General features: G+C 32.1%; 2 protein-coding genes across 2 annotated transcripts in view; both read left to right on the top strand.

The window, feature by feature from the left end:
* Positions 1 to 3162, top strand: part of HELRODRAFT_179300 (hypothetical protein) — a gene marked incomplete at both ends in the record, with an annotated part of 3269 nt that extends 107 nt beyond the window's left edge. The window contains 3 exons of the mRNA XM_009028144.1: positions 681 to 730; positions 932 to 1043; positions 2907 to 3162. Coding sequence (XP_009026392.1) covers positions 681 to 730; positions 932 to 1043; positions 2907 to 3162 — 418 coding nt within the window. The remainder of the gene's footprint in view (positions 1 to 680; positions 731 to 931; positions 1044 to 2906) is intronic.
* A 682-nt stretch (positions 3163 to 3844) lies between these two features.
* On the top strand, positions 3845 to 23457 carry HELRODRAFT_179299 (hypothetical protein; the record flags this gene model as incomplete). The annotated part of the gene is made up of 36 exons (XM_009028143.1): positions 3845 to 3854; positions 4234 to 4508; positions 4867 to 5077; positions 5563 to 6311; positions 6471 to 6668; positions 6992 to 7181; positions 7570 to 7713; positions 8098 to 8213; positions 8649 to 8828; positions 9143 to 9245; positions 9508 to 9723; positions 9909 to 10136; positions 10438 to 10539; positions 10916 to 11061; positions 11381 to 11533; positions 11791 to 11879; positions 12111 to 12244; positions 12416 to 12676; positions 13010 to 13222; positions 13459 to 13582; positions 13695 to 13873; positions 14049 to 14326; positions 14544 to 14830; positions 15114 to 15252; positions 15675 to 15893; positions 16066 to 16314; positions 16566 to 16818; positions 17070 to 17257; positions 17692 to 17989; positions 18392 to 18587; positions 18713 to 18969; positions 19307 to 19432; positions 19981 to 20097; positions 20843 to 21112; positions 21342 to 21780; positions 23286 to 23457. 36 exons carry the CDS (start codon positions 3845 to 3847, stop codon positions 23455 to 23457), a joined length of 7509 nt encoding a protein of 2502 aa, XP_009026391.1.
* Between the last annotated feature and the right edge of the window lie 2575 nt (positions 23458 to 26032).

Below are 26032 nucleotides of genomic sequence, written 5' to 3'. Positions count from 1 at the left end.
GCCAATCTTTATAATCATCGGGCAAATTATACCACGCTAATTTATTTTCTGACAAAGCCGTCAATTCGAAATTATCGTTTCTTTTTATAATATAAAAAAATAACTTATCTGAAGACATCTTCTCTTTCTTTCTTTCTTTCTCTTCTTTTTTTTTTTTTTGGAATATAACTTGTAATTGATTTGTAAGATTGTTTCTAAATAAAACCTGATTTATTAATCTGTAAAACAGTTTATTCAAACAAATTAAATGTCATATAATCAAATAATATAAAATAATACAGAGATATAAATTAAAGAAAACATACCTGTAAAACAGTAATCAATTACAGGCTTATTCATACGAAACTCATAAATCAAATAAATTATAAAATATGTCAATCACGTGGTGCAGCACATTCATCGCAGCACATTTATCGAAGCACATTTATCGAAACCCAAACAAAGATCAAACATATAACAAAGATATTGAATATCATAGATATGAAATAAATACATAAATGTGGTTACATTTACATTTATATTACAACTAAAATAATTTTTCTTTGAAAAAAATATTTCTCCAACCGATAACTTAAAATGGTGATTAAAATAATGTCATGTTGATGAACCGGTTGACGTAGATATTGTTTTGGATTAAATTAAATTAATATCTGTCTGCAAAAATAAAAACACCGAGTTAGTTCATTCGGTAGAAGTGCCAATTCTGGCGATACAGTTGGGCGATGGCATGGTTTGAGTGTTGTCTGGCCGAAACTCTTTTGTGACACGAAAGTTTAGTTATAAGTCTAGAATAGCACGTGGCAGCTCTGCATTTGACAATGCCAAATTATAAAGATTAAAAAAAATCATTGAAAATGTTATCTTAATCGATTTGAATTCTTAATTTATGAAATTTAATTTAAATTAAATTAATTTTTTTTCCTCCATTCAGTGACGGCTACGGATATCGACTCAGTAACAAACTCCCAGCTGACCTATTCAGTTAGCGACAGCACGTTCTCCGTTCAAACTCTCAACAATATTGGCTACGTTAAGACTGCAAAGTTAGTGCTAATCATGTAATATGAATTGGTGAATGATTAGTTTTAATCTCATTTCATTTTGATAATTTAATGATCATAATATTATTTTTTTCCGTAATTCATTATTCTTGGTGTTACTCATTCGTTGCATTGGTCTCATTGTTTCTTTTTTCTTCAATGGTTAATTATCTTCTACTAAATTACTAAATAAATCAAATTTGAAAAAATAAAATTTTTATATAAAATGCGTTCTTAGAGTATTCCTCCAGAATAAATTAAATGTAATGAGTATTGAATAATTTCGAAATTGATTTTATAACAAAAGGTTTTAATTTCACAAACTTATTTCTACTCTAGATTTTTGATAAAACTGCATTTACTTCTTTGAAAATTTAAAAAATATACTCAAGTTCATTTCTAAATAGATGTACCATCAAAAGTATAAGCCTTTCAAGAGTGTTACTTAGTTTTGAGAAAACTATATATCCCCTGGAGCATTCCAAGAACGGTAATATTTTTTCAGAAAAAAAATAGCCAAAATGATACATCAACATGGATGACCAGCGAGATATCAGATAGATAGACGAAGGGCATCAATCACTTAGCACCGTTGAATGGAAGTCAGCGAATCACGTTTATATCATCTTTCTTCTGATCGATGTCCCGTAAATCCTTTCTTGCTACAAAATTTGCATTCAAAAAAGAAACATAAACGTCATTAGAGAGTTGAAAAGATTGTTTTAAGAATCTTTACGAAGAAGAAAAAGAGAGCCAGTGAAAAATGAGGAAAAATATAATAAAAAAACTAGAGAGAGGGAAGAGAGAGAGAGAGAGAGAGAGAGAGATGGGGGGGAAAGGAAGATGGAAAGAGAAAAATAGTGAAATAGAGTAAGAGAAAAATAACGAGAGAGGAAGAGATAGAGAGAGAGAGAAAAAAAAGAAAAAAAGAAAGAGAAAGAAAGAACAAACTCTAAAAACAAATTCAAGTCACGTGTCAGAAAAATTTATTTCAATGCTCTAGATGTGGGTTTGAAAAACAAGCTGGGCAGGAAAAACAGAAATTGAAAAAATTATGTTTTCGTTGGGAAACACAAACGAATTTTTAAATTTAATTGAACAAAACTAAAACATTAATTTCATTATTATGAGTTGTTAATAATTTATACCATTAGAGTTGTTTTAAATGAAAATTAATTCTGATTTTTTTCAAGAATTTTCAAAATGGCATCATCAAAAATTCGCCATCATTGCACGAAGAAGAAAATGTCACGGAGTTTACTTGAAATGAAATTCAATCAAAATTTCTAAATAATTAATGCCTGTCTTTGAACATCTCTGAAAATAATTTATAACCGTGCTTTTTAAATTTGTCACAAACAACATGATTAAATTTTATGTCCACTTTATATTTTAGTTTGACATTTGTAAAGTTTAGCAAATTGATGATGAATATTCAGTCATTTTCAATTGAAGTACATCAACTCCAGCGATAGTTAAGAAAAATTAAGGTAATTTAATAACAATTGCGTCACTCAAACTTAGTTTTCAGTGGGAAATTTTTTCTGAAAAATCTTTTAAAATTTCATTAAAATTGACTTATAAAAATGCTTACCGAAAAAAATTTAATTTAATCGTCATGTTAAACACTGTTATGGCTGCTTTAAGTTTGACTTTTAAAATAAATAAAAACTGCAGGTCAGACGCAGATGAATGCATATTTTTAAATGTTTTAGTAAACATTTCTTGAGGACAACATTTAATATTCGAACTGCAAATATACAAAACTATATCACGTAATAGTTAAATCAAACATTCAAAAAATTAAATTACATTAATGAATAATTAAACCTCAAAAAACTAAAACTACAAAACACCCCCGAGCAGACGATTAGATTACGACCGTATACCAGACCACACGTACAACTTCACCATCGTGGCCACAGATAACGGCGACCCACCACACAAAGGTTCAGCCGCGGTCAGGGTCAGCGTGACCAACGTAAACGATGAAGACCCAGTCTTTGTGAAGGATGTTGAGAGGGTTCAACTGAGTGAAGATGCTCCCATGCGCACTGTGGTTCACGTCGTTCAAGCCTTCGACCCAGACGGGGATGGAGTTACCTACACGTTTGCTGGCTAGTTTTATGCGGGATTATTTTTTAAGTCCTTGAAAAAAATTTCCCAGTAAACTTCTTAGTAGTTTGAAAATTTTTTTTCTTTCCGATTTTGTTAAAATTTCTTTTTGTTCAGTTAACTTCAATGTTTTAAAAGTAGTTGGAAGGCACATGAAAAAAGATTATTACCTTTCATCGTTGTTTGATTTTTTTGACAGACTACCTTTCAATATTATAAACAATATCCTTTCAACTTATGATGCAATTTTACTTTTCAAACGTTTTTCTCTTTTTTTTCATATCAGTTTATTGTTTAAAAACTAGCTTTGTTTTTTTTTCATAGTGAATAGCTTTCAAACAATTGCTGTCAACGCGTGACAAAACTTCACCTAGGATTGACAACATTCTTAGGAGTTCTTAAATACTCGATCCCTTGATATACGGTGCTAAGAAGGAGCAAAATATTCTATTTAATGCTACATATAACAAAAGAAAGAAGAAAATAGCATTTCAAGAATGGCGCCATTTTATATTCGATTGCGACGAACAATTCACCTTTAATGTGCATATTTTCCTCAGTTCAATCACCCAAAAGAATAAAATTGTGAAAAAATTAATGTGATGCAAATGTTTTTTTATTCACGTCGCTATTCATGTTCTTTTCTGATTTAAGTTGTTTAATACGTCACGAGTCTTCACTAGAGCATAATGAAACAACGTTCGCTTCTATGAAAAATTGTCCAATGCTTCTACTCTTTTCCACACGGCAGCGATATACAGACACACTTGAACATGCACACGGAACGCTGAACTGTATACTCGTGTGCTTTCTGCGTGCATAATACATCTTTGGAATGAACCGCCCACTCTCATACACAAATCGAATGATCTTTCTTACTTTTTTTCAATGATTCATGGTATTTTTTGTCATCAAACCTTTTTATTGTTATGCTCAATATTGCATGCGGGTAATAGTTGTGTTGTTATGTAAAAATACATTTTACTCAATTTAATCTTTTGTTTGAAAAAATTGATCATACGTTTATGGCATTTCTTCTCAAATCACATCAAACCAAAAATAAAAACTGAATGGAAAGGAGGTCGATTGAGAGATGGGCCGTTCAGCATCGACGTCGGCAGTGGTGTCATAACGCTGGCCTCCCCGCTGGAGAAAACCAAATTCAGATACCATCTTAACATCTCCGCAATCGACAATGGAGCTTGCTGTCCTGGAACGACCTCGAGGAAGAGTCACGGTCAACTAATCATCGAGGTCAAGGACGTAAAAAACCACGCCCCAAAGTTCGTCGACTGTGCCTCGTACAATCCAGTCATCATGGAGAATGAGAACGTTGGGACGTTTGTTGTGCGGGTTGGTACAGATGTAGACTGATAAAATTATACTAAATTAATTGAGTTAATAATTTTTCGGAAAATTTGTTTTATATTCTTCAATGTAAATTCAATTAAATGGTATTTATATCGGATTGTTGTGAAATGTTGCAACGTAATATGTTTCAATTTGGTGAAAAATTCATTAATTATTACTTTCTATAAAACAAATTGTGCGTTGTTTTTAAAATGTAATGAAATTGTTAATTAAATTTGCATGAAATAATCAACTAATTGATCAGACAACACTGAATTACAAAAAATGAAAATAAGACGTTCAAAAATCATAGTTTGAAAAATTAAAATTGTATAAACTTCATCACAAAATCAATTTAAAGGTTAAGGCTGTAGATCTAGACGCCGGACAAAACGGAAAAGTTTCATACTCTATCGTAAAATCAAACGACCAGAGTAGCGACAAATTTGAAATCAATTCGTCAACCGGTGAAATAAGGACATCGGAAGTTTTTGACAGAGAGGCACAATTAGGTGTAACAGATTACGGGATCACTGTGAAAGCGGAGGATGAGGGTTCTCAGTCATTAGCAGGTTCTTGTCACGTGTTTGTATGTGTGTGAGTTTGTGTGTGTGTGCGTGTGTGTTTGTTTGTTAACTTTTGTTTATGGCTATTCAAATTTTTTTTATTTTGAAGTTCATACAACAAGCACAGTCACGTTTGGTTATTATTACAATTTTTCAAATTCCGACTAGTACATTTTTTAATTGAATCACTCGCACGAAAACATTTAGCTTTGATAGCACCCACCTTTTATGAAATGTTGATTTTAATATAAAAAAGTAATATATCCTTTGTGATGTTATATTTAAACGTCTAACTTGTTTAATATTCAAAGTTCTACTTTGAAAGTAATGTTTAGACAACACATTTGATTTAAGAGTTTACATCTCAACTAAAACCAAAATGCAAAAATCCAAAATAGCAACTGAACTTTAGCGATAGAAAGATTAATCTGCTAAACATTTCTTTAACTTTTATGTTAATTTGTGACTTACTGTTTGAAACTTCAAACCAGGATTTTGTTCATTCCGGGTAAAAATCGGAGATAAAAATGACAATCCACCGGTGTTCAGTCTTTCAACCTACCTGACGTCCGTCGAAGAAAAATTTCCAGTCGGTAAGAGAGTGAAACAAGTGTATGCAACCGATCGTGACATCGGCGATAATGGGAAGATTGAGTACTACATGAAAAGTGATCCGTCAGGTTTCTTCGCCATCAATCAGTTCAACGGCTGGGTCTCAATTGCGAAGCCTATGTCGGGAGTTAGTTTTCTCTCTAAATTAACTTTTGTGAAAGTGATAATTGCAATAAAATTAATATATTTAACCGAACATTGCAATAAAAGTTTGACGAGTTTAGTCTTCACACCTAACAATCCTTTGCAGCGTGACATGGTTAAAATTGTCATAGAAGCAAGGGATAAGGGCGTCCCGCCGCAGTCCAGCATATCCCACATGGAGATCAAAATAACACAAAAATCTAACGCCTATCCCAGCTGGGATAAAGACTACTCCCAAATACCGCTGACGGTCAGCGAAAACGCTCCTGAGAACACGATCATCACGAGGTTGCGGGCTCACTCTTCCATTCCTGATTCGACCGTCAACTACATCATACAGTCCGCTGACGTGCCGGAAAAGAATGGAGAACCAAGAAGTTTTTATCACTTGGTTGATGAAAAAAATAATGAAATGGTTTTGTTGACATACCGGGCGCTTGACTTTGAAGCTATTCCGCATTATTTCATCACAGTGAAAGCAGCGGTGAGTTTCAGTTTCTCAAAAAAATAAAATCGTTTTAATCATTGATTCCTCTAAAATCATTGAAATGTCCTGATTTTTTTTTATATTTTTGTGAAATCGTCATTATAAGTGGAAAAATTATTCACACTAAATGTAGCAACCAAACACTATCGTCAACAGAACCGGGCAACAAACTCTCTGCACATCGATACACGCTTACTGATCAACCTGATCGACGAAAATGACGAAATTCCTCAATTTGTTGGACTGAACGAGAACGGATTGTTCTCTGCAACGGTTGCTGAGAACATGAAACCAGGAACTGATGTCATCACTGTGTCCGCCTGCGATAAGGATCACAACCCTTTCTACAGCAAAGTTTGTATTTGCTTTTCAATAGTGATAATTATAGTTCCCTTAATACGATGCACATATCTCTGTATACATTTTAACTTTTAAATTTTATTTTAAAAGTTTATGTTTGATTATTGTTAACATTTCCATTAATTAGACTTTTTTAAACTTCAAAACCATTTAATGTATTTTTTTAAACCAAGTTAAAAAATGTAATCAATAAAGTTTAATAAGTTTGTTTGATAGAGAAAACTAAACGGTTGTAAAAATTATATTTTTTTGGCATTTTTAACAATTGTAAAAATAGTTTCTTTATTACCAATAGAAAAATATAATTCTCCTCTCAGATAAGTTATCGTTTGAAGAAAGAAGGAACTGATTACGACAAATTCACGATAGATAAAGATACGGGTGTCATCAGGTCGAGAGCAACGTTTGATAGGGAGGTGAAGCAGGATTATTATTTGGAGGTGATTGCTGAAGACGGAGCGCCGTCACAAAGGACCAACCACTATCCGCCGGGAACTCCCAACCAAGGTTTCTAGCATTATATTCCACTGATGTTTCCATCATTATACTCCACTAATGTCCACCTAGTTTACTAAAAAATCATTGCGCTCTGGTTTATAATTCTAAATTCTAAATTTGTGTTTTGGAAAGTGTTTTTTTTTAAATTTTCATAGCGACTAAATTAATTTGTATTTGTGTGCAGTTGAATGGTTAACACTCGATTATAAAGTCATATTTGGATAGACATGTACGTACAAAATCGGATTGGAATAGAATTTGCAGACTTACAACTAAAAAAACTGTTTATAGATTCTTATTCAATCTCAAATTTTCTACCAACAATTAATAAAACATTTTATAAAGTAAACTATTTGAAAAAAAAAATATTAATAGAAAACATGTTTCAAATGTGCAGGTATAGCTGGAGTTCAAATTCGCGTGACGGACACGAACGACAACACGCCGTACTTCAAGAATGAAAATTACACAACGAGGGTCCCGGAGAACACTGATCCTGGAACTGTCATCACCACCGTAACTGCAGAGGATAACGATGAAGGTTTTTGGAAATCTGGAAATGTATGATATCCCTGAAATAATTGATATCTATCTCTGAAGAAATAGATATTGTTGAACTTTTTTTTATACCCATTGATATCAATCAAATTTGTGAAATCTCATTTTGTTATTTAGAAAAGTTTATTTTATGATAGTTTTAGGAAATTTAAAGCGTTTTAATTATTAATTAGTGAATTGGGAAAATAGTGAATTTTGGGATTTTATAAAAGGTATTACCTTTTGATTATCACATTGTCGGGATACGATTATTGATATTTAATTCTTCAATAGTTAATAAGATTTAGAGATTTTAACTTTTTCATTTTAAAAATAATATTCCGTCTATGAATTGTGAGAAAAAACAATTCTTGAAAACACCACACAGATCACAGATTGTTCTACTCCATAGTAGATGGCAATTTGGGCAATGCGTTTGAAGTGACACCAGATAATGGGGAGATAAAAGTCAGAGGACAGTTGGATTATGAAAATGGACCGAGGGTTGAATTTGTTTTCATTAATTAATTAAAGTTTGAAAATCGTATCAGATTAATTTCAACACAAATAACAATTTCGATTTGTTTATGTGCAGAAAAAAAGTTTTTTAATATTTTTTACTGTTATTTTTGTACATGATTAACTTTAAAAAAACTGTTTCAACTGCTCCATAGTTGACTGTTCAAATGAAAGGAGTTTTGTGATTAATTTAACACGCGCTACCGCACATGTAAAAAGGTATACAATTATAATTCACCGGTCGAAAGTAGGCAAACGCAAGTCATAATAATTTGATGTGAAGAATTCGGTTTTAAATAAAGTTTGATCCGGTAAAGTTTTTATTTGGAGTTATTGATTAGAATTTAAAAGAAATTATTGCAAATGCAAAAGGATCTTATTTTTTTAGGAATACAAGCAAACTTGTTATCTTTTTTGCAGGAATACAGATTAATGTACAGAGTATTTGATGAGAAGTTCACCAATTTTACTCTGGTGATTGTTCAAGTTCTGGACGTCAATGACAACCCACCCAAGTTTGACAACTCCATATACAACGTAACTGACATCAATGAGGAAGAACCTGGAATTAGTAAAAACAACGAGAAGTACCTTCTCACTGTAAGATTTTCACTGATCATTTATTAATTTTCTTTAAATTATATTTTATTTTATAAAAACTTCGAAATTTTTTTGAAATCTTTTCAGGTGTGAATTATTACTAATTTTTTTCAATGCGATTTATTGATGAACGGTTATCAAACATCCCGACCAAATTTTTATTCATTATTATCACCCACCAAAAAATTCCAAGATTATAAATGTTATTCTTAATTATTTGAGTATGTTTCAAAACAATTATCACAATAAAAATCAGTCCTTTTTTTAGAGTCCTAAAAATAATTGCATAAATATTTAAAAAAAATAAAATGAAGGTTCGGGCAACGGATCCAGATGTTGACAGAAAATCCTCTATACGCTACAGCCTCACTGGTCAGTTTGCGGACGATGGCACTTTCGTCATCAACGAAAGTTCAGGTTATGAAAGTTTTGTTATTTTTGGTATTTCGTATAATTCATTGAAATATAAGGCTGAGTCAACTTGGAAAATTGTTATATAGGTTGTTTGATGACGATTTTTCACCTGTATGTAGCTAAATCGTGATACATTTTTACATTTTTTGCAACTGTTTGTATCGCAACTGCAGATTACGTAACAAAATGACTTAAATTTTCATTGAGTTATTTCTAATTAAAGTTAAAATTTTTTAAAAATTAACTTTACTGCCAATTTTCTCAGGTACCATCTCTCTAACTCGTCCACTGGACCGAGATGCGGGAAAGGGTCGACCCGTATGGAACTTCAACGTGCTAGCCCACGACGAATCACGGGACGACCAGCCATCACTGACGGGGTACGCTGAGGTGAGGGTCATGCCGCGTGATATTAACGATAACGCACCTGTCTTTGATAGAAACAGATTGATCGGAAGAGTTCCAGAACATTCTAAAGCAGGTAGACCAAAATTTAAACAGATAAAGTTACATCGTCTTAAGAAAATGTTTGTCATTTGGATAAAAAAGTTTCAGTTGCTTAACAACCATTGATTAAAAGGCTTTTTCTAGATATTCGACCATTTTAGTTGCAAAAAGTGTTTTTCAAACAAACAGCACTGAGATACCAATCCCACACGAAACTAGGTGTAACGGTGCTGACAGTCATAACAACAGACGTAGACAACGGAAACAACGGCTCGGTGACCTACAGTTTGAAACAAGTCCCCATGAAAGGCCAGCAACCACTCTTCACGATCAACACCCAGATGGGACTCATCTCCACGGTCATCCCTAACGCTCTGGATAGGGAGGTGCAGGCCGAGTACCAGGTCCTGGTGCAGGCCAGGGATAGGGGCATCCCTCCACTTATGTGTAATAACTTTTTACAATTTATTCTCATTAAAATTCATTAATAGTTTTTTACTTTATTTCTAAATTATTTAAATTTTCATGAAATATGTATAAACTAACATAACTCATTGTTTAGAATTAGTCATTTTTACAAAGATTACTGACCAATCATTAATTCTATTTTGATTTTTAAAACATTTTATTGATTTAATTTTTGATGTTTGAGTTAATTCATGATTAAAAAAAATAAATTATCAATCAAATTTTTTTTTAAATCCAAACGTTCAAACTTTTCTTTCATCACATTATAAAATTTCGAAAGCGAGTGCCACGGTGACGATCCTCGTCGACGATGTTAACGATCATCGGCCTCGATTCAGTCACCTCCTCTACAAAGCAGTTCTTAGCGAAAGTGAGCCAGAAGGTAATGAAACAAAAATTTTTTTTTTTTAAATTTTTCACCGAAAAATATAGAAATATAAACCTTAATAGAAAAAAAAATAATTTTTACGATACTAAATTCTTTTATCATCTCATTTTCCACCGTTTACGCTTTGAGTTTAATATTAATTTGCTTAACTATATGCCATGATTTCATTTTTCATTTAACTAGCGCGATATGTAAAAGCTATAACTATTGTATTAACTAAAATGCTTATTAAAATAGCATTTTGCTATATTTTGATAACTATTTTTGTTAGTGTCCGTTCAGCCACTTTTCAAAATCAAAAACTTTGGTGGTGTTTTTTGAGTTTATATGCTAAAATTTTTACTAAATCAACTTCTACTTCATCTTCCAGGACACCATGTGCTCACAGTATCAGCTACAGATAAGGATAGTGGCAACAACGCCAAACTGACTTACTCACTGAAGGAAAAGGACAGATCGCACTTCTACATTGACACCATCGAAACCACCAACTCTGGTGTCATCAAAGTTTTTAAGGTTTAGGTTTTGAGATTTAGATTGGAAAAAATATTTATTCTGTTTTGAATCACAATTTGTTTTAATTTTCTAATCTAAAGCTGTGCTCAACTATAAAAATTTATATTTGTTTGAATGTCATATACATGAAACTGTTTCAGAATATCGAATGTTTCACTAAAACTACAATTTTCAAATCTTAACTAACTCTCACTAATAACGGCCACAATATGTATGACAGTATACCTTAAATAAAATACTTTGTCAATAAAAATTTTAAAATTTGATAGTAAGAATGTGAAAAAGTTTGAAAATCACGGTGAAATAAATTTTTCTCAAGCCCTTAGATTACGACACAATGGAGAAACCTTATTTCAACTTGACGGTACACGTTCGTGACTCCAACCCAAACCATAACGACACTGCCTTCGTCGAAATCACCATCACAGATGCCAACGATAACCCACCTGTTTTTAATCCTAATCTTGAAAAGGTTTTTGGGGAGATTTTACCATAAAAATAATTTTATTGTTTTTGTTTTGAAAATTTAATATTTTTTTTTATCATTTTTTTATAATCTACGCATCGTAGAAATGCATTTTTTTCAGAAAAATTTCATTGCTTTAGTATTATTATACAATAGTTGCGAATAAAGTTACAATAGTCTAACTGTTTATCACACTATTATGTAATTTTAAAATGATAAGTGACACCATTTTTTACTACTTCTTCTGTTTTCCATGTTCAAAGGCAACGCTATTTGAGAACGCTACTGTTGGAACGACCTTAAAAAAGTTCACGGCAATTGATATTGACACTGGTATCAACGCAGAATTCAGGTTTGTGTTTTGGGGTTTCAAATAATTTTTTTTCTATTAAACATTTACTGAAATTTATATTTTTTCAAAATTTTTATTCAAATTTCAAATATGTTTTTTAAATTCTAACAAATATTTTGAAACTTTTTGTATTTTTCTGAAATTGTCAACAGTGATATAATCATTATGAATTTCAAATTCAAAAATAAAAACTTGCCATTTCATTTAATTGGGCCCAACTGAATCACACAGCTACTCAATAGATAGATCTACGGACATGGAAAAACAGTTCGCAGTGGATGCGAACGGTTTGGTGACCGTATCGAAACCTCTAGACATGGAAGTAATGCCAGCGCACAGAATACAGATCCATGCTATTGATAAAGGTGAACATAATCATTGGATGACTAAGTTTTTCACAACAATGCCATTCTATCTAATGTCGATAGAAATTAATAGTTTATTTGCATTCCTTGTTTTGATTTAATTATTTCATTGTATTGTATAAAAAAAATTACGCCAATAAATCAGCTACATTTTTCAAACTTCCTCCGCAGGCAATCCTCCTCAGACTGGCAGAGGCACTCTGATGATCAGTCTTCTAGACGTGAATGACAATCCACCCGAGTTTGCCGCCATCTATCAACCTGTAGTCTACGAAAACAAGCCGGCCGAGCAGATGGTCATCATGGTCAGTGCTGTAGATAGGGATAGTGCAGCCAATGGTGCCCCGTTTGAACTCTGGCTGCCCTGTGGTGGGGCCTGTCCGTGTCAGGCTAACCCAACGTGCGCTGACTTTGGGTTCACTTTCATACCAGGTCACTTTTTTCATTTTGTTTTTAAATTTTTTGTTGAAAATTTATTTTCATTTTAATGTTTAATTTTTATTTTGTATTGTACGTTGTGAAATGTAATTTAAATTTGATAAGCTGTGGGTTTGTTGAGAAATAAATCCTCGCATTTTCACGTCACTAGAGGTTTAATTTGCATTCTGAATTTAAGGATAAATTTAATAATCTCAACGTTTAAAACCATTTATCAAGAATATAATACAATAATTTGTTCAATTTTTAACTAAAACGGGCAACTGAATCAGAAAAAAAAATTTCAAATCGTTAAAGTGAATGAACAATATTCGCTCAAAAAATCAGGCGGCGGATTGAACGGCAACGGAGCAGGCCGGATTCAAACACTAAGGTCATTTGATCGAGAGCTGCAGAAGGAGTACGAGATCCCCATAGTCATGAGGGACAGTGGTCAGCCCTCTGTAAGTGGAACGTCCACCCTGACAGTCACCATCGGAGACGTCAATGATAACGAACATTTCCCTGGTCATAAAGAGGTTCTCGTTAACAAATACGTTGGTGAGTCAGGCACAAATGAATTTGTTCTCTGTTGAAAATTTGTTGACTACTCCGGTTTATAATTGTAGATGAACGTCTTTTAGTTTTATTCAATGTAACTTGTTTGTAATTTCTAAGACTTGACTTCGACATTTAACATTCCAAATTCAGTTTATGTTTGGGTAATTTTTTCAAAATTTTAATCTTTCAATCAGTTGTAAGCGTGATTAACTAATTAAAACTTTTTCGATTGCAAGGCTGGAAGGGAGAATTCGATAATTACCCGCTGGGCAACGTGTTCGCGGAAGATGAAGATGATTGGGACTTGGAGAACAAAACATTTCAACTGGTTCACCACCATTATCATGACAAACTTTTCAGGTGGGATTATTTCAGACTTTTTTATTATGACAATGATTGATAATGTTTGCTAAAGTGATAGTACATTCTAAACTTCCACGATAAATTTTTTTATGTTGCATTACTTTTGCAGAGTAGACAAAAACACTGGACAGTTATACACGAAGAGTCCTTTAAAGGAAACGACATACAATTTGAAGGTCAGGGTTCATGACCTGGTGTGGAACAAGGAGGTCGTGTCAACTGTGAGGATTGAAGTGCATTCGTTTGCTGATGACGCCGTGCAGAATATGGCTTCACTCAGAATCCAAGGTTGTTGTTGTTGAAATAAGTGAACGCAAAATATTTTTTCAAACGTTTTTACCTAATTTGATTCTTTTTGGCTATCGTTAATTTCAATTTTTATCTTTGAAATTTGATAGTTATCTTTGGTTTATAATAATTTCGACATAAAATTATTTGTCGTATTATTACAATCTCATCGCAGGAATCACCGCTGAAAAGTTCATATCAAAACCTGAAAAGTCCAAAAAAATATCGAACGTCTTCGCTCAGCATGAACATCACAGTAGGATGGAGTTGTTTGCGATGTTGCTGGCTAGTAAGTTGGATGGGAAGGAGTACCGGGCTAGTAACGTGGAGATTCTCAGTGTAACGAACCACGCAACCATGTTGAATGTTATAGATGTCTGGTTTGCCGTACACGGTTCGCTCTATCTAAAACCATCCAAACTCAACGGGTTGATCCATGTCTACAAGCAAGAGGTTTGTTCGATAATTTTTTGGCAAATTTGTGTTCTATGATTATATCATTGAAAAATGATTTTATTGTGATTATATTTGTTTGTAGTACCATGATTAAAAAAAATCGCCAAAGATCAAATAGTTTTTGTTGAGTATTTTTTTTGAAAAATTGATTTATTAATGCGGTATTTTCATTATTTAAAAAAATATATTTATCACAACTGTCAAATTTTGGCAGTTTGAGAGTGTCTTGGAGGGGAGCATACTGATGTCTCCAATCAACGAATGCATGATAGAGAAGTGCCTAGACGTGACAGATGGTTGCAGAACTCTGGTGACCATCAGTGAACACGAACCTCTCATCATCAACACGAATTCATCTTCATTCGTTGGTGTCATCGCTCAATCGAAAGCTGAATGTTCATGTTCTTCCGCTGCGTCGTTCCTTGAAAGCCTGGGTAGGGAGTGCCAACCGAGCAGTTGTTTCAATGGAGGAACTTGTGTCCAGAAATATTCTACTCTTGAGTAAGTTTTCACATTAACTGTAGTTTCTGACTAAGTGTTTTTCTCGTCATAAAAAAATATTTTAGTTTTAAAATTATTAAACCATTTAATCGTTATCTATTTTTTTTACAATAAATCTGTTTTATTATATTTAATCAATCAAATAAATTCTTTAAATTTTTTCTGTGAAAATTTAAATTTTTTTGAAATAGTGCTAAATTTAACTTCCAACAAACAAACAAACAAACAAACAAACAAACAAACAAACAAACAAACCACTCCTTAACTAATTCGAACCAAACAGATGTCTCTGCCCGCCGGATTTCAATGGACCACGGTGTCAGCAGACGCACATTAGTTTTTCTGGTTCAGGATATGCGTGGTTTCAACCGTTTGAAGCTTGCCGTCATAATCACATCAGTTTTCAATTCGCTACCACCAGGGTAAATTTGAATATTATATTAAGTGATATAATTTTTGATGTATGCTGCCACTTTATCGCGTTTACTTTGTAATTTATTTATTCTGAAGTTGAGTTTATAAACTCTTTTTTATTTTTTTTAATCATTGAGTTGTTTAAAGCAATTTTTCCAAGAAAATTTTTTTATAAGTAGATGATATAAATTTGTATTAACTTTAAATGAAGTAAGTTATAAAAACGTAAATAATTGAAATGGCAGAACTTCTGTACTCGATTAGATATCAGTTCTACTGGCATCTAAATTAATATTTTTCTAACAAATTATTCATTTATTTTACTTTGTGAAGCAATTCAAATTGTAAAAACTTAAAACAATTTAAAGTACAATTAAAATTCAAAAAGACTGCCTAAAAACAACTAAGAGAAAACAATTGCCATTTCTAGGCAACCGGACTGATACTTTACTACGGACCTATAACATACACGAAGAACAACCCATTCCTCGCACTGGAACTAAGGAATGGCTACCCGTTGTTAAGAATGGACGACGGAAAGGGTGAGGTCGTGTTGAGTTTCGTGGAAGTCGATCTACATATCGTCAACAAGATGAACAAACTGAATGACGGAGCGTGGCATAGGGTTGATATCATCATTCAAAATCAGGTAAAATTCAACCTCGCGCAACGTTGAAATTGTTACAATCAGTTGAAAACTTTTATAAATGTTCATCTTGAACAATAATAATGCATTTTTTCAAATATAAAATATTTATGTCACTTGATTTAATCAAGCTAGTTCAACTTTATAGTTTTTTTTTTACATTCGTCTGTAACAGTTTGTCAGGTTGATAGTGGACAGATGCGAGCGAGGTCCTTCAATTTTTGAATCAGAGAGTGAGTCGTCATCAATCGTTCTCACCAACTCCTGCGAATCCATGGCCAACCTGAGCGGCGAAGATAGAGGAATGATGCACATCAATGGACCGCTGAGTCTTGGCGGTAGTCACCCGGACAGCAGCATACCTGAGCATATCACTGACGATGCATTCGAAGGCTGCATTAAGCACCTCGTGATCAATAATCAAGTAAAGATTCTGAGTTATTTCTAGATGAAAATTAGTTTTTTTTTTGTCAAAACATTCGAAAATTTTCATTCTTTGTTATTTTTTACAAGTGGCCACAATTATATTCCGCCGTTTACCTATTAAATTCAAACAAAATTATTGATACAACATCAAGTGATACCTTCATTCAAGTTTTATATTTCATTAGAACACTTCTAATCAAAAGTTTTATTTACTCTCAAATAAAACGTTGTTTATATCAACCCCTGAAGCTGTACGATCTCCACGTCGGGTTGGAAGGGCAGGGCGATTCATTTGAAGACGGATGTCGTAAGGAGGAGGCCATCTGCCACGGCCTCAGTAGCAGCAACCCCAACAGCAGCAGCAAAAGTAGCGACAAGTTGGCGAGACAGAGCGGCAAGAACAGATGTGGTAGCGAGGGGGAATGCTTGGCGGGCATAGTGCCATCCTCAAACGTGCAGTGTGTATGCAAGCCTGGCTGGAGAGGATTTGGTTGCAGCATTCGTAGGCATTTTAATTTTTACTTCAGCTCTTCATGTAAATCGTAATATGTGCGTGAATGTTACACTGACTTATTGTTTGTAGTAAATTGGTTTTTATTGTTTGTTGGGGACAGATTATAGTTTCGAAATGACGAATAAAGATAAATAAATTTCCTATATTCATTTTCATATGTTGGAATAAAATTTCTATAGTCAGAAACTATTCAACTGTATGTAAAAAATTTGATTAAAATACTTCAACTTCCCATGAAGCCACAACTGTCCTGGACTTCGGGCAAAAAGGTTTTGTGGAGTTGGACTTTAAAGACGACATGTACGCAGACATGGACAGGAAAAATGGATTTGAAAGTGATTTAAAGGTCATGGTGAGAACCAGGCAGACGTCGGCTCTACTGTTCAAGAGTTACAACACCCAGAAATCTGAATTCATTGCTTTAGAGGTAGACTTTTAAGACGCTTCTTTGAAAAGTTACTTTCTGTTAATGACTCTATTGGTAAATAGTGAAAATTTCTTTTGCACAAACTGCTGTGACTTGTGAACGTATATTTTATCTGAGCTAATCAGAGGAGATCTTATCTAGTAGCATCCATAAAAGAAATGAGTTGGTTGGCGTCAGAATAAAAATATGATGAGCATCTTTAGATTTCATTATTTTACTTATACATTTTGCTTAGAAGTTGAGATGCTGGTCTATGAAATTTTGAATGTTTTAGTTGTGTAAATCACCAGGTAATATATGGTAACGGTTAAATTGTACAGGACTTCTATTGTTTGTAGTTAACTAAATAAGAATATATATTTTGATAATTTGAAATAAATGTATTTTGCGAAATCGCTTTACCATTGAACATAAAAACACACTTGAAACTCAAGATAATTGACAGTCGCCTAACGTATCGATTCAATATCGGATCAGAAGAGAGTAAAGTAAGCCTATCTCAACTCAACATATCGGACGGGGAGTGGCACTCCATTGCAGTCGAGAGGAGGGGGATCTGGGTTGAAATGATAGTTGACAGGGGGGAAGGAATCTACTGCAACAGGTCTTTTCCTATGATTGATAAACATCACGTTGCCTTCAAGGTCAGCCAGAGGTCAATAGTGTTGGGCGGTGATGTGAAGTTTCCCTCGTTTGGATCTGATCCTCTAGTTAGCCGGGACTTCAACGATGGTTGGTCTGTTGTTTTTTTAACCACCCACGTGTGTTTAAATTACAAATATTCAGAATTTTTTTTGAAAAAATTTTGTATCTCTTCATGTGATTTTATGATTGCTTTATCCTGCTGGATGATTGGTTAAAAATGTTTAGCAACATTTTCAATAATTCAAAGAGAAAAAATATCAAAATAATAATATGATACAGATTTATCTTGCATTCATTGTTTGAAACTTACTTTATTTAAATATTTGTAGCGTTCGTATCAAACATTGTTCAGTTGTAAGTAACACAGTTGACGCTTCAAATATGCCACATTCATGGCATTTTCTGTGTTAAAACCTTTTGTATGGCTTCTTGACAAATCTCGGTTTTATATATTAGCATGTTATATAGCAATTATTCATCTCAACGCAGGATGTCTAACAGACGTGCGTTACAATGGCATGTGGCTGCCTATGACGCCACAGGAAAACGACGAAAGCGAATGCGCCGAAGTCATGAGTCGGAGTCAGAACATCGAGGCTGGATGTTCGTCCGAGGCTTGCAACCAAATCGACATCTGTCAGGACGGACTCGTCTGTGTGGATCTCTGGCGGAGAGCTGAGTGCAGGTTTGGGCTTAGGGGTTGCCGTGAAATGTGAATATGAAATATTTTGAATTCTTGGGCAAGTTTGAAAAAATAATTGATGTTTTGTACTTATGATTTTTTGATAAAACTTTTCCATCTACAAAAAGATGTCCAATTGGTAGCAGGCCAGTTACAATACATCACCAGCAACCTCTTTTCAACGAGCAACCATTCCACCACCAGCCACCATTCCAGCACCACATCCACCACCAGCAGGAGCAGCAGCTGCAGCAGCAACAAAATCTACAATACTCGCAACACTTGAAACGACAATCACTAGATGAACAACTAGCTTGTGAACCAATCAACGAGTGCCTTGAATCAACTCCATGTCTTCATGGGCAGTGCCAAGATACGCCGGAAGGTAATCTCAAATTTGAAATTTTTTTTTGCGTTTTTCGAAATAAATTTTTGCATATTATTTTAAAAATTTATCAGATGTGTCTATTTAATAAATTATTTTTTTTTGGCAAAAGTTCACTAAACTTATCAATCAAAATCGCTCAATTATACTAAAAACTAGATCATTTCTTTTCAATTTTATAGCTCAAATCACATTTTATTTTAATTTAAGATTTTTGAAAGCTATTTTATTTTTTCACATGCTTATCTACCCAAGCTTATTAATCATTAGTTCAATTTTCTCATTTTTTATAATTTTAATTTGTTTTCCATTTATAATTTGCTTCCAATCCACTTAGGATTTTACTGCCTGTGCAACTCTGGCTACACAGGACCGATATGTGCTGAAGCTGTTACAGCCTCGTTCGTCGCTATGACGCCTGAAGCGCTTCTTGCTATTGTCCTTTCATTCACCGTGGTCACTGGTCAGTTTGCTTTTAGAATTTAATAAAAAATTAAAAATTTAGATTTGGTTTTCACAAATTAAAAAAAAAACTAGATATTAATTTTTATGTGTGGATGGGTGTGTAGATAAAAGTGTGGGCTGATTTTGTGAATGGTCTGATTGTTTTCTACAGTTATATAACTGACGGAATGGTTCTTTGCGTTTGAAGTTGAATATTAGTAATTAAGTGCAGTTAAATTGTGAACACTGTATAGAAAAATAAACGAGTCATTTTTGGTGTTGTTTTTTTTAATATTTAAAGCTCTAAAATCTCAAGAAATTAAAATTGAATAAATATTTTTACATGTTCAGGTTGAGTCATTTCAATTTTTGATTTTATTACTCTTTGAATTGAATGATAGGTATTTTAAAATTGAAAACTCCCATAGTTTGACCGCTGGCTGAACGCATCCAACCCCATTCGTTCAACTTTTTCTTCAGATTTCATTGTAAAATAATAAAATTTTTAATAAAAAATCAAAATTTTGAAAATATAATTCGATTTATACGTCTACTGCAAAACAACAGTGATCGTATTTGTGGCCATCTTGGTCATGCGAAGAAGGCCACACACGTCATACAGTGATGTCGACCTGTGCGATGACGTCAGAGACAACATCATACGTCACGATGAAGAGGGCATTGGTGGGTCACTCGATCTACATGATGTTATTCCTGTTTCTCGTGCTGTTGATGTTTGTCATTGATGTTTTTGATGATGTTATGTATCATATTGTTGATGTCTTTGGTCTCCAAGCCAGAATGTTATTCGAACTTTCTTTTTGTTTGTGTTTTGTTCTGGTAAATAAAAAGTATTTTGATTTGATTTGATGTTGTTGACGCCATTGATGTTGCTGACGTTGTCGATGTTAATGATGTCTTTGGTGTTACTGATGTTTATCCAGAAAATTTCATCCTACTAGAGCTATTTTTCTAACTAAAAAGAAGCATTATATGTTATAATCGCGGAAACGATGGAGTTACGCTATAAAATTAATTGTTGTTATCTTGTTATATTTGTTATCTTCGCTATTTGGCAATCGATTGCAAACCATAGAATATTTTCATACCATAGAGGCTATAGAAGGTGCAGGTGTAGCGAAGGGAATAGCGAGGTTTGAAACGAAATCGTAAATACGACGATTTATATTATTTTTATTATATAAGTGTTTCTATTACAGTTGGCATTCAAGTAAACGTTCAACAAAGTTGGAAGCTACAACACTGGTATTGCAAATATAGAAGTTATAACATCGGCGTCTGTAATAATGAGTGTTAACGTTTACAACAATGTTGATCACACACAAACATACACACACACATTCATGCACTATTAAACATTAACAAATGAAATTGAGTAAAAAAAATATACTTACATATACTAATTCAGGCGAGGAAGACCAGCAGAAATACGACATATCCAAGTTAAAGAAACCAGTACAGCCTGTTGGGAATGGCCTCGCCAAGCCAAACAACAACATCAACAACACGAACAAAAACAGCAAAAACAACAGCACCAACCACAACAACATTAACAAAAATAACGCCAACAATAAATTAAAAGTTGCTAACAAACACTTGACTTCTGTCAATAACATTGATCTCCTTAACAACCATAAGGTGATGTATGAGATGCAGACGGTTCCCATTCTTGTTAATGGTAAGATGTTGAACATTTTTATTTAAACCTACTTTGGTGGTGAAATTCTGGATACACTTGTTAATTTTTTTTGTTTTCCAGTTTTGATTCTTTTAACGTTCGGTTATTTAAGACTATAGATCTAATTTTTGATAAACTTTTCAGAAAAACTGAAAATTTTAATAATGGGTGTTAAAAAACAGCGCGAAATTGATCATTAATAATTGATATGAAGCAAATCGACACGCAGATAAAAAACCTCCAAAATCGTCACTAGTCGTCAAAGGCAAGAAAGAGTTGTACAGCAGCAGCAGCAACAGAACGACGCCACAATCGCGACTTCCGCTTCCGTCGTCATCATTCCCCTCATCTTCTTCATCATCGCCGCGTGTACATTCAGATGATATGCTGGTAGTTTTGAAGAAAAAGTTGAAAAAAATTGAGGCCGACCCGGTAGCTCCACCGTTCGAGACCGTCAGAGAGTACGCCTTTGAAGGCTGTGGCAGCTACGCCGGGTCGCTTAGCTCGTTGGCTTCAAACTGCGACGACGACGATGACGTCATCGTCGGTAATGATGAAAATCACATGACAGCTGGACGGGCGGTCGACAGGCGATTCATCATCAGCCAACTGACCAATCAGCGGCCTGCGTTTAAAAAATTAGCCGACCTCTACGGAAGCAATATCACGTGATCGAGAAATCGCGTTTCGAGTTTTTTTATTTTTATTGTTTGCGGGCAGAATTGAATAATTTATCTGGGGAGGAAGGGTGTAATTTTTGTTGCTGCTATGTTTATTTTTTCAAGAAATCTGTAATCCATTAATTTTAATTCAGTATCGATCTAATATTTCCTTAATTTTTTCATTTTAAAATCTAACCAAAACCATCAAAAATGACTCTTAAATTGTCTGTTTACTTTCGTCATTATTATTTTTACTCGTAATCCTTTATATTAAACATTTGCCAAAGTAACAATTATGTTACTCTATATAAATTATTATACATTGATATCATCACTATATTATTATCATTGTTTTTTTTCATGAATATTCATATATAAATTGACTTTAACTACAGAAGTCATTTTAATTTTTTTTAATAAAGCTAAAATTAATAAAATATAAAGACATTATTTCATGTGTAACAAACAGAGCTTGCTATGAACAGTAAAACAGAGATGAATAAATATCAAATAAACTGATAAAAATTAATCCTGAAAAACATTCATTTAAAAAATTTTCATTTCTAATAAAAAAATATCCTATTACGATGTTTTACACCAAAAAAATTGATAAAGCATTGGAAAAACCGTGTAAAAGTTGATCTATGATCTATCTATCTTTCGATTGATTTGATTCTATGTTAATTCATAAACTGCAACTCCAAGTTTTTGAAATGTTCGGTTTGAATACAATTTCAATTCACGTTTACAACAACTTAATATAACACTAAAGTTATTATATATATTTTGGCTCTGTTTTATGATTTTCAAGAAAATATGATGCTAATAGTAAATACATAACGCTGTAATGATCATAATAAATGCTATTTTATTTTTGATTGATTGTAACAATCGCCGACAAAGCCAAACAAATTTTTAATAAACGAATGCCTGAGCTATTTTTCAAATTTTTAATCTATTTAATTGAGAAAGATTTTTTTTAAAGTTATGATTAGTAGGGTGTAGAGTGAGTGAATGAAAATATATTTGAGCAATCTCGTTGCAGTTTTGAAATTTTATATTTAAAATAACATTCCAGTTTGATGAAATTTATTTATATTATTTATTTCAATGCTTATTTGCTCATGCGATCACACGGGAACCTAATCGTGAATAGCTCACAAATCGAAAATTACAATTACTATCTGAAGTTTGAATAATGACGAAGTTGAATTTTAACCCTTATTTTATTTTTTTACTTTAATAACTTTAAATTTTGTTCAAAAAAATAAATGATTGTAAATTAGTAGTGGCCGTTATTTTGTTTTAATTTGAAAAATAATTCTAAAAATCATATCTAAATTGTTATAGAGTAACATGTAAATTTTTAACTCAAGAAAATTTAAACGTCTTAGTCGTCATGTCTGCAAGTAAATTTACACATATACTTGTAAAGAATCATTTCATAAAGCATCTTATAGACAAAAATTCATAGATAATTTTTTCACAATTCGTATCGAAATTTCTTAAAGGGTATACTTTAGTGACAACGACGCAAACGCAAATGAAGATGCGTTTAACAACGCATCACATCCATTGCATGCGATATGCGGGAATGTCTTTGAAATTGAACAGGGTGACTGCAACAGAGCTGTCAGGCACCTTGACCATTTCACTAACACGCAATTTGTAAAAGATGTTTAAATATTTCAGAACCTATATTGTACCATGGAATAAAAAGATAAAAAACGAATTCTTTTCTCACTAGTTTTCAAAATTGTTTGAAATTTTTGAGTCCTATATGAAAAATATGATTCTCACATAACAAATGATTGACTGCCATCGTTTAAAGATTGGATTCCAAATGGCAAATCAGTTTAAAATTCCAAATGTGTTGCACGGCTTGGTATCATTCAAATAATAATTTTTGTAATATTTTGAAAATTTAAAGAACAACACATATTGTGAACGCGATGTGGTGAAGTTAATCCATGCATACAATTACCGTCAACTATCGATCGTTAAAAGACAAAAAATTTATTTTAAAATTTCGCTGTTGTTTTGGCGTAACAGACACACACACACAACAAATATTCGCATTATAATTGTAGTATTATACGTGTGCTGTGCAACTAGGCTGTCCATATTTCAAGTTTTATGCAACGTTCATTTGAATGAGTTACATAGTTCGTTTCATTTCCATCCAACAGTCATCATTAATTATGCATTGCATCATAAGTTAAATAAATTTTTGCCTTTATTTCATTATGAATACAGAGAGACCATTGAATGCCAGCGATCCATTATGCAAGAGGAACAAATTGTAGCGTCCTACATTGAGACAGATTTCCATGTAGTTTTCCTATTTATTCAATAATAATTATTTTTATTTAAAGTAATTTTTATAGGTACGAATAAAATTCCACAATTTTTACTTGTATGCATTTGTGATTATAATTACCATTCACCAAAGTATCAAACACACACACACACATACACCTCGTTGCATCAGCTCGATTCAACGTCTTTGAAATTGTAGAAGTTACAAGACTGCTTCAAAGTAACTTTTAACTAACACTATATGACTATATATATATTCAATAACTCTACATAACTATATTTAAATCTATATAACCGTATATAACACTATATGACTATCTATATTCAATAACTCTACATAACTATATATAAATCTATATAACCGTATATATCACTATATAACTATATATAATCAATAAGTCTACATAACTATATATAAATCTTTATAACCGTATATATCACTATATAAAAATATATAATCAATAACTCTACATAACTATGTATAAATCTATATAATCGTATATAACACTGTATAACTATATATAATTAATAACTCTCCACAACTATATATAAATCTATATAACCGTATATATCACTATATAACTATATATAATCAATAACACTATACAAGTATATATAAATCTATATAACCGTATATAACACTAAATGACTATAAATATTCAATAACTCTACATAACTATATACAAATCTATATAATCGTATATAACACTATATAACAATATATAATCAATTACTCTACATAACTATATATAAATCTATATAACCCTATATAACACCATATAACTATATATAATTAATAACTATACGGAACTATATATAAATCTATATAACCGTATATATTACTATATAACTATATATAGTTATGTAGAGTTATTGAATATAGATAGTCATATAGTGTTAAATACGGTTATATAGATTTAAAGATAGTTATGTAATGTTATTGAATATATATAGTCATATAGTGTTATATACGGTTATATAGATTTATATATAGTTATGTAGAATTATTAATTATATATAGTTATATAGTGATATATACGGTTATATAGACTTATATATAGTTATGTAGAGTTATTGATTTTAAATAGATATATATAGTGATATATACGGTTATATAGATTTATATGTAGTTATATAGTGTTATTGATTATATAAAGTTATATAGTGATATATACGGTTATATAAATTTATATATAGTTTGTGACAATCCCCAAACTTATGCGCTTAGCGCTTAATAGTTTAGAGCCACTGAGGCGATTATATAAACCAGTTTAGTTTAGTGGTAGTTAGAAGGTTATATATATTTATATATTGTTATGTAGAGTTATTAATTATATATAGTTATATAGTGTTTTATACGGTAATATAGACTTATATATAGTTTTGTAGAGTTATTGATTATATAAAGTTATATAGTGATATATACGGTTATATAGATTTATATATAGTTATGTAGAGTTATTGATTATATATTGTTATGTAGTGATATATATGGTTATATAGATTTACATATAGTTATGTAGAGTTATTGATTATATATAGTTATATATTGATTTATACGGTTATATAGATTTTTATATAGTTATATAGTGTTATTGATTATATATAAATATATAGTGATATATACGGTTATATAGGTTTATATATAGTTATGTAGAGTTATTGTTTATATATAGTTATATAGTGATATATACGGTATAAAGATTTATATATAGTTTTGTAGAGTTATTGATTTTATTTAGTTATATCGTGTTATATACGGTTATAAAGATTTATATATAGTTATGTAGAGTTATTAAATATATATAGTCATATAGTGTTATATACGGTTATATAGATTTATATATAGTTATATAGTGTTATTGATTATATACGGTTATATAGATTTATATATAGTTATGTAGAGTTATTGTTTATATATAGTTATATAGTGATATAT

The sequence above is a fragment of the Helobdella robusta genome, assembly GCF_000326865.2.
Source record: "Helobdella robusta unplaced genomic scaffold HELROscaffold_53, whole genome shotgun sequence".
Lineage (NCBI taxonomy): Eukaryota > Metazoa > Annelida > Clitellata > Rhynchobdellida > Glossiphoniidae > Helobdella > Helobdella robusta.
This window is presented reverse-complemented; position numbering and strand designations above follow the sequence as displayed.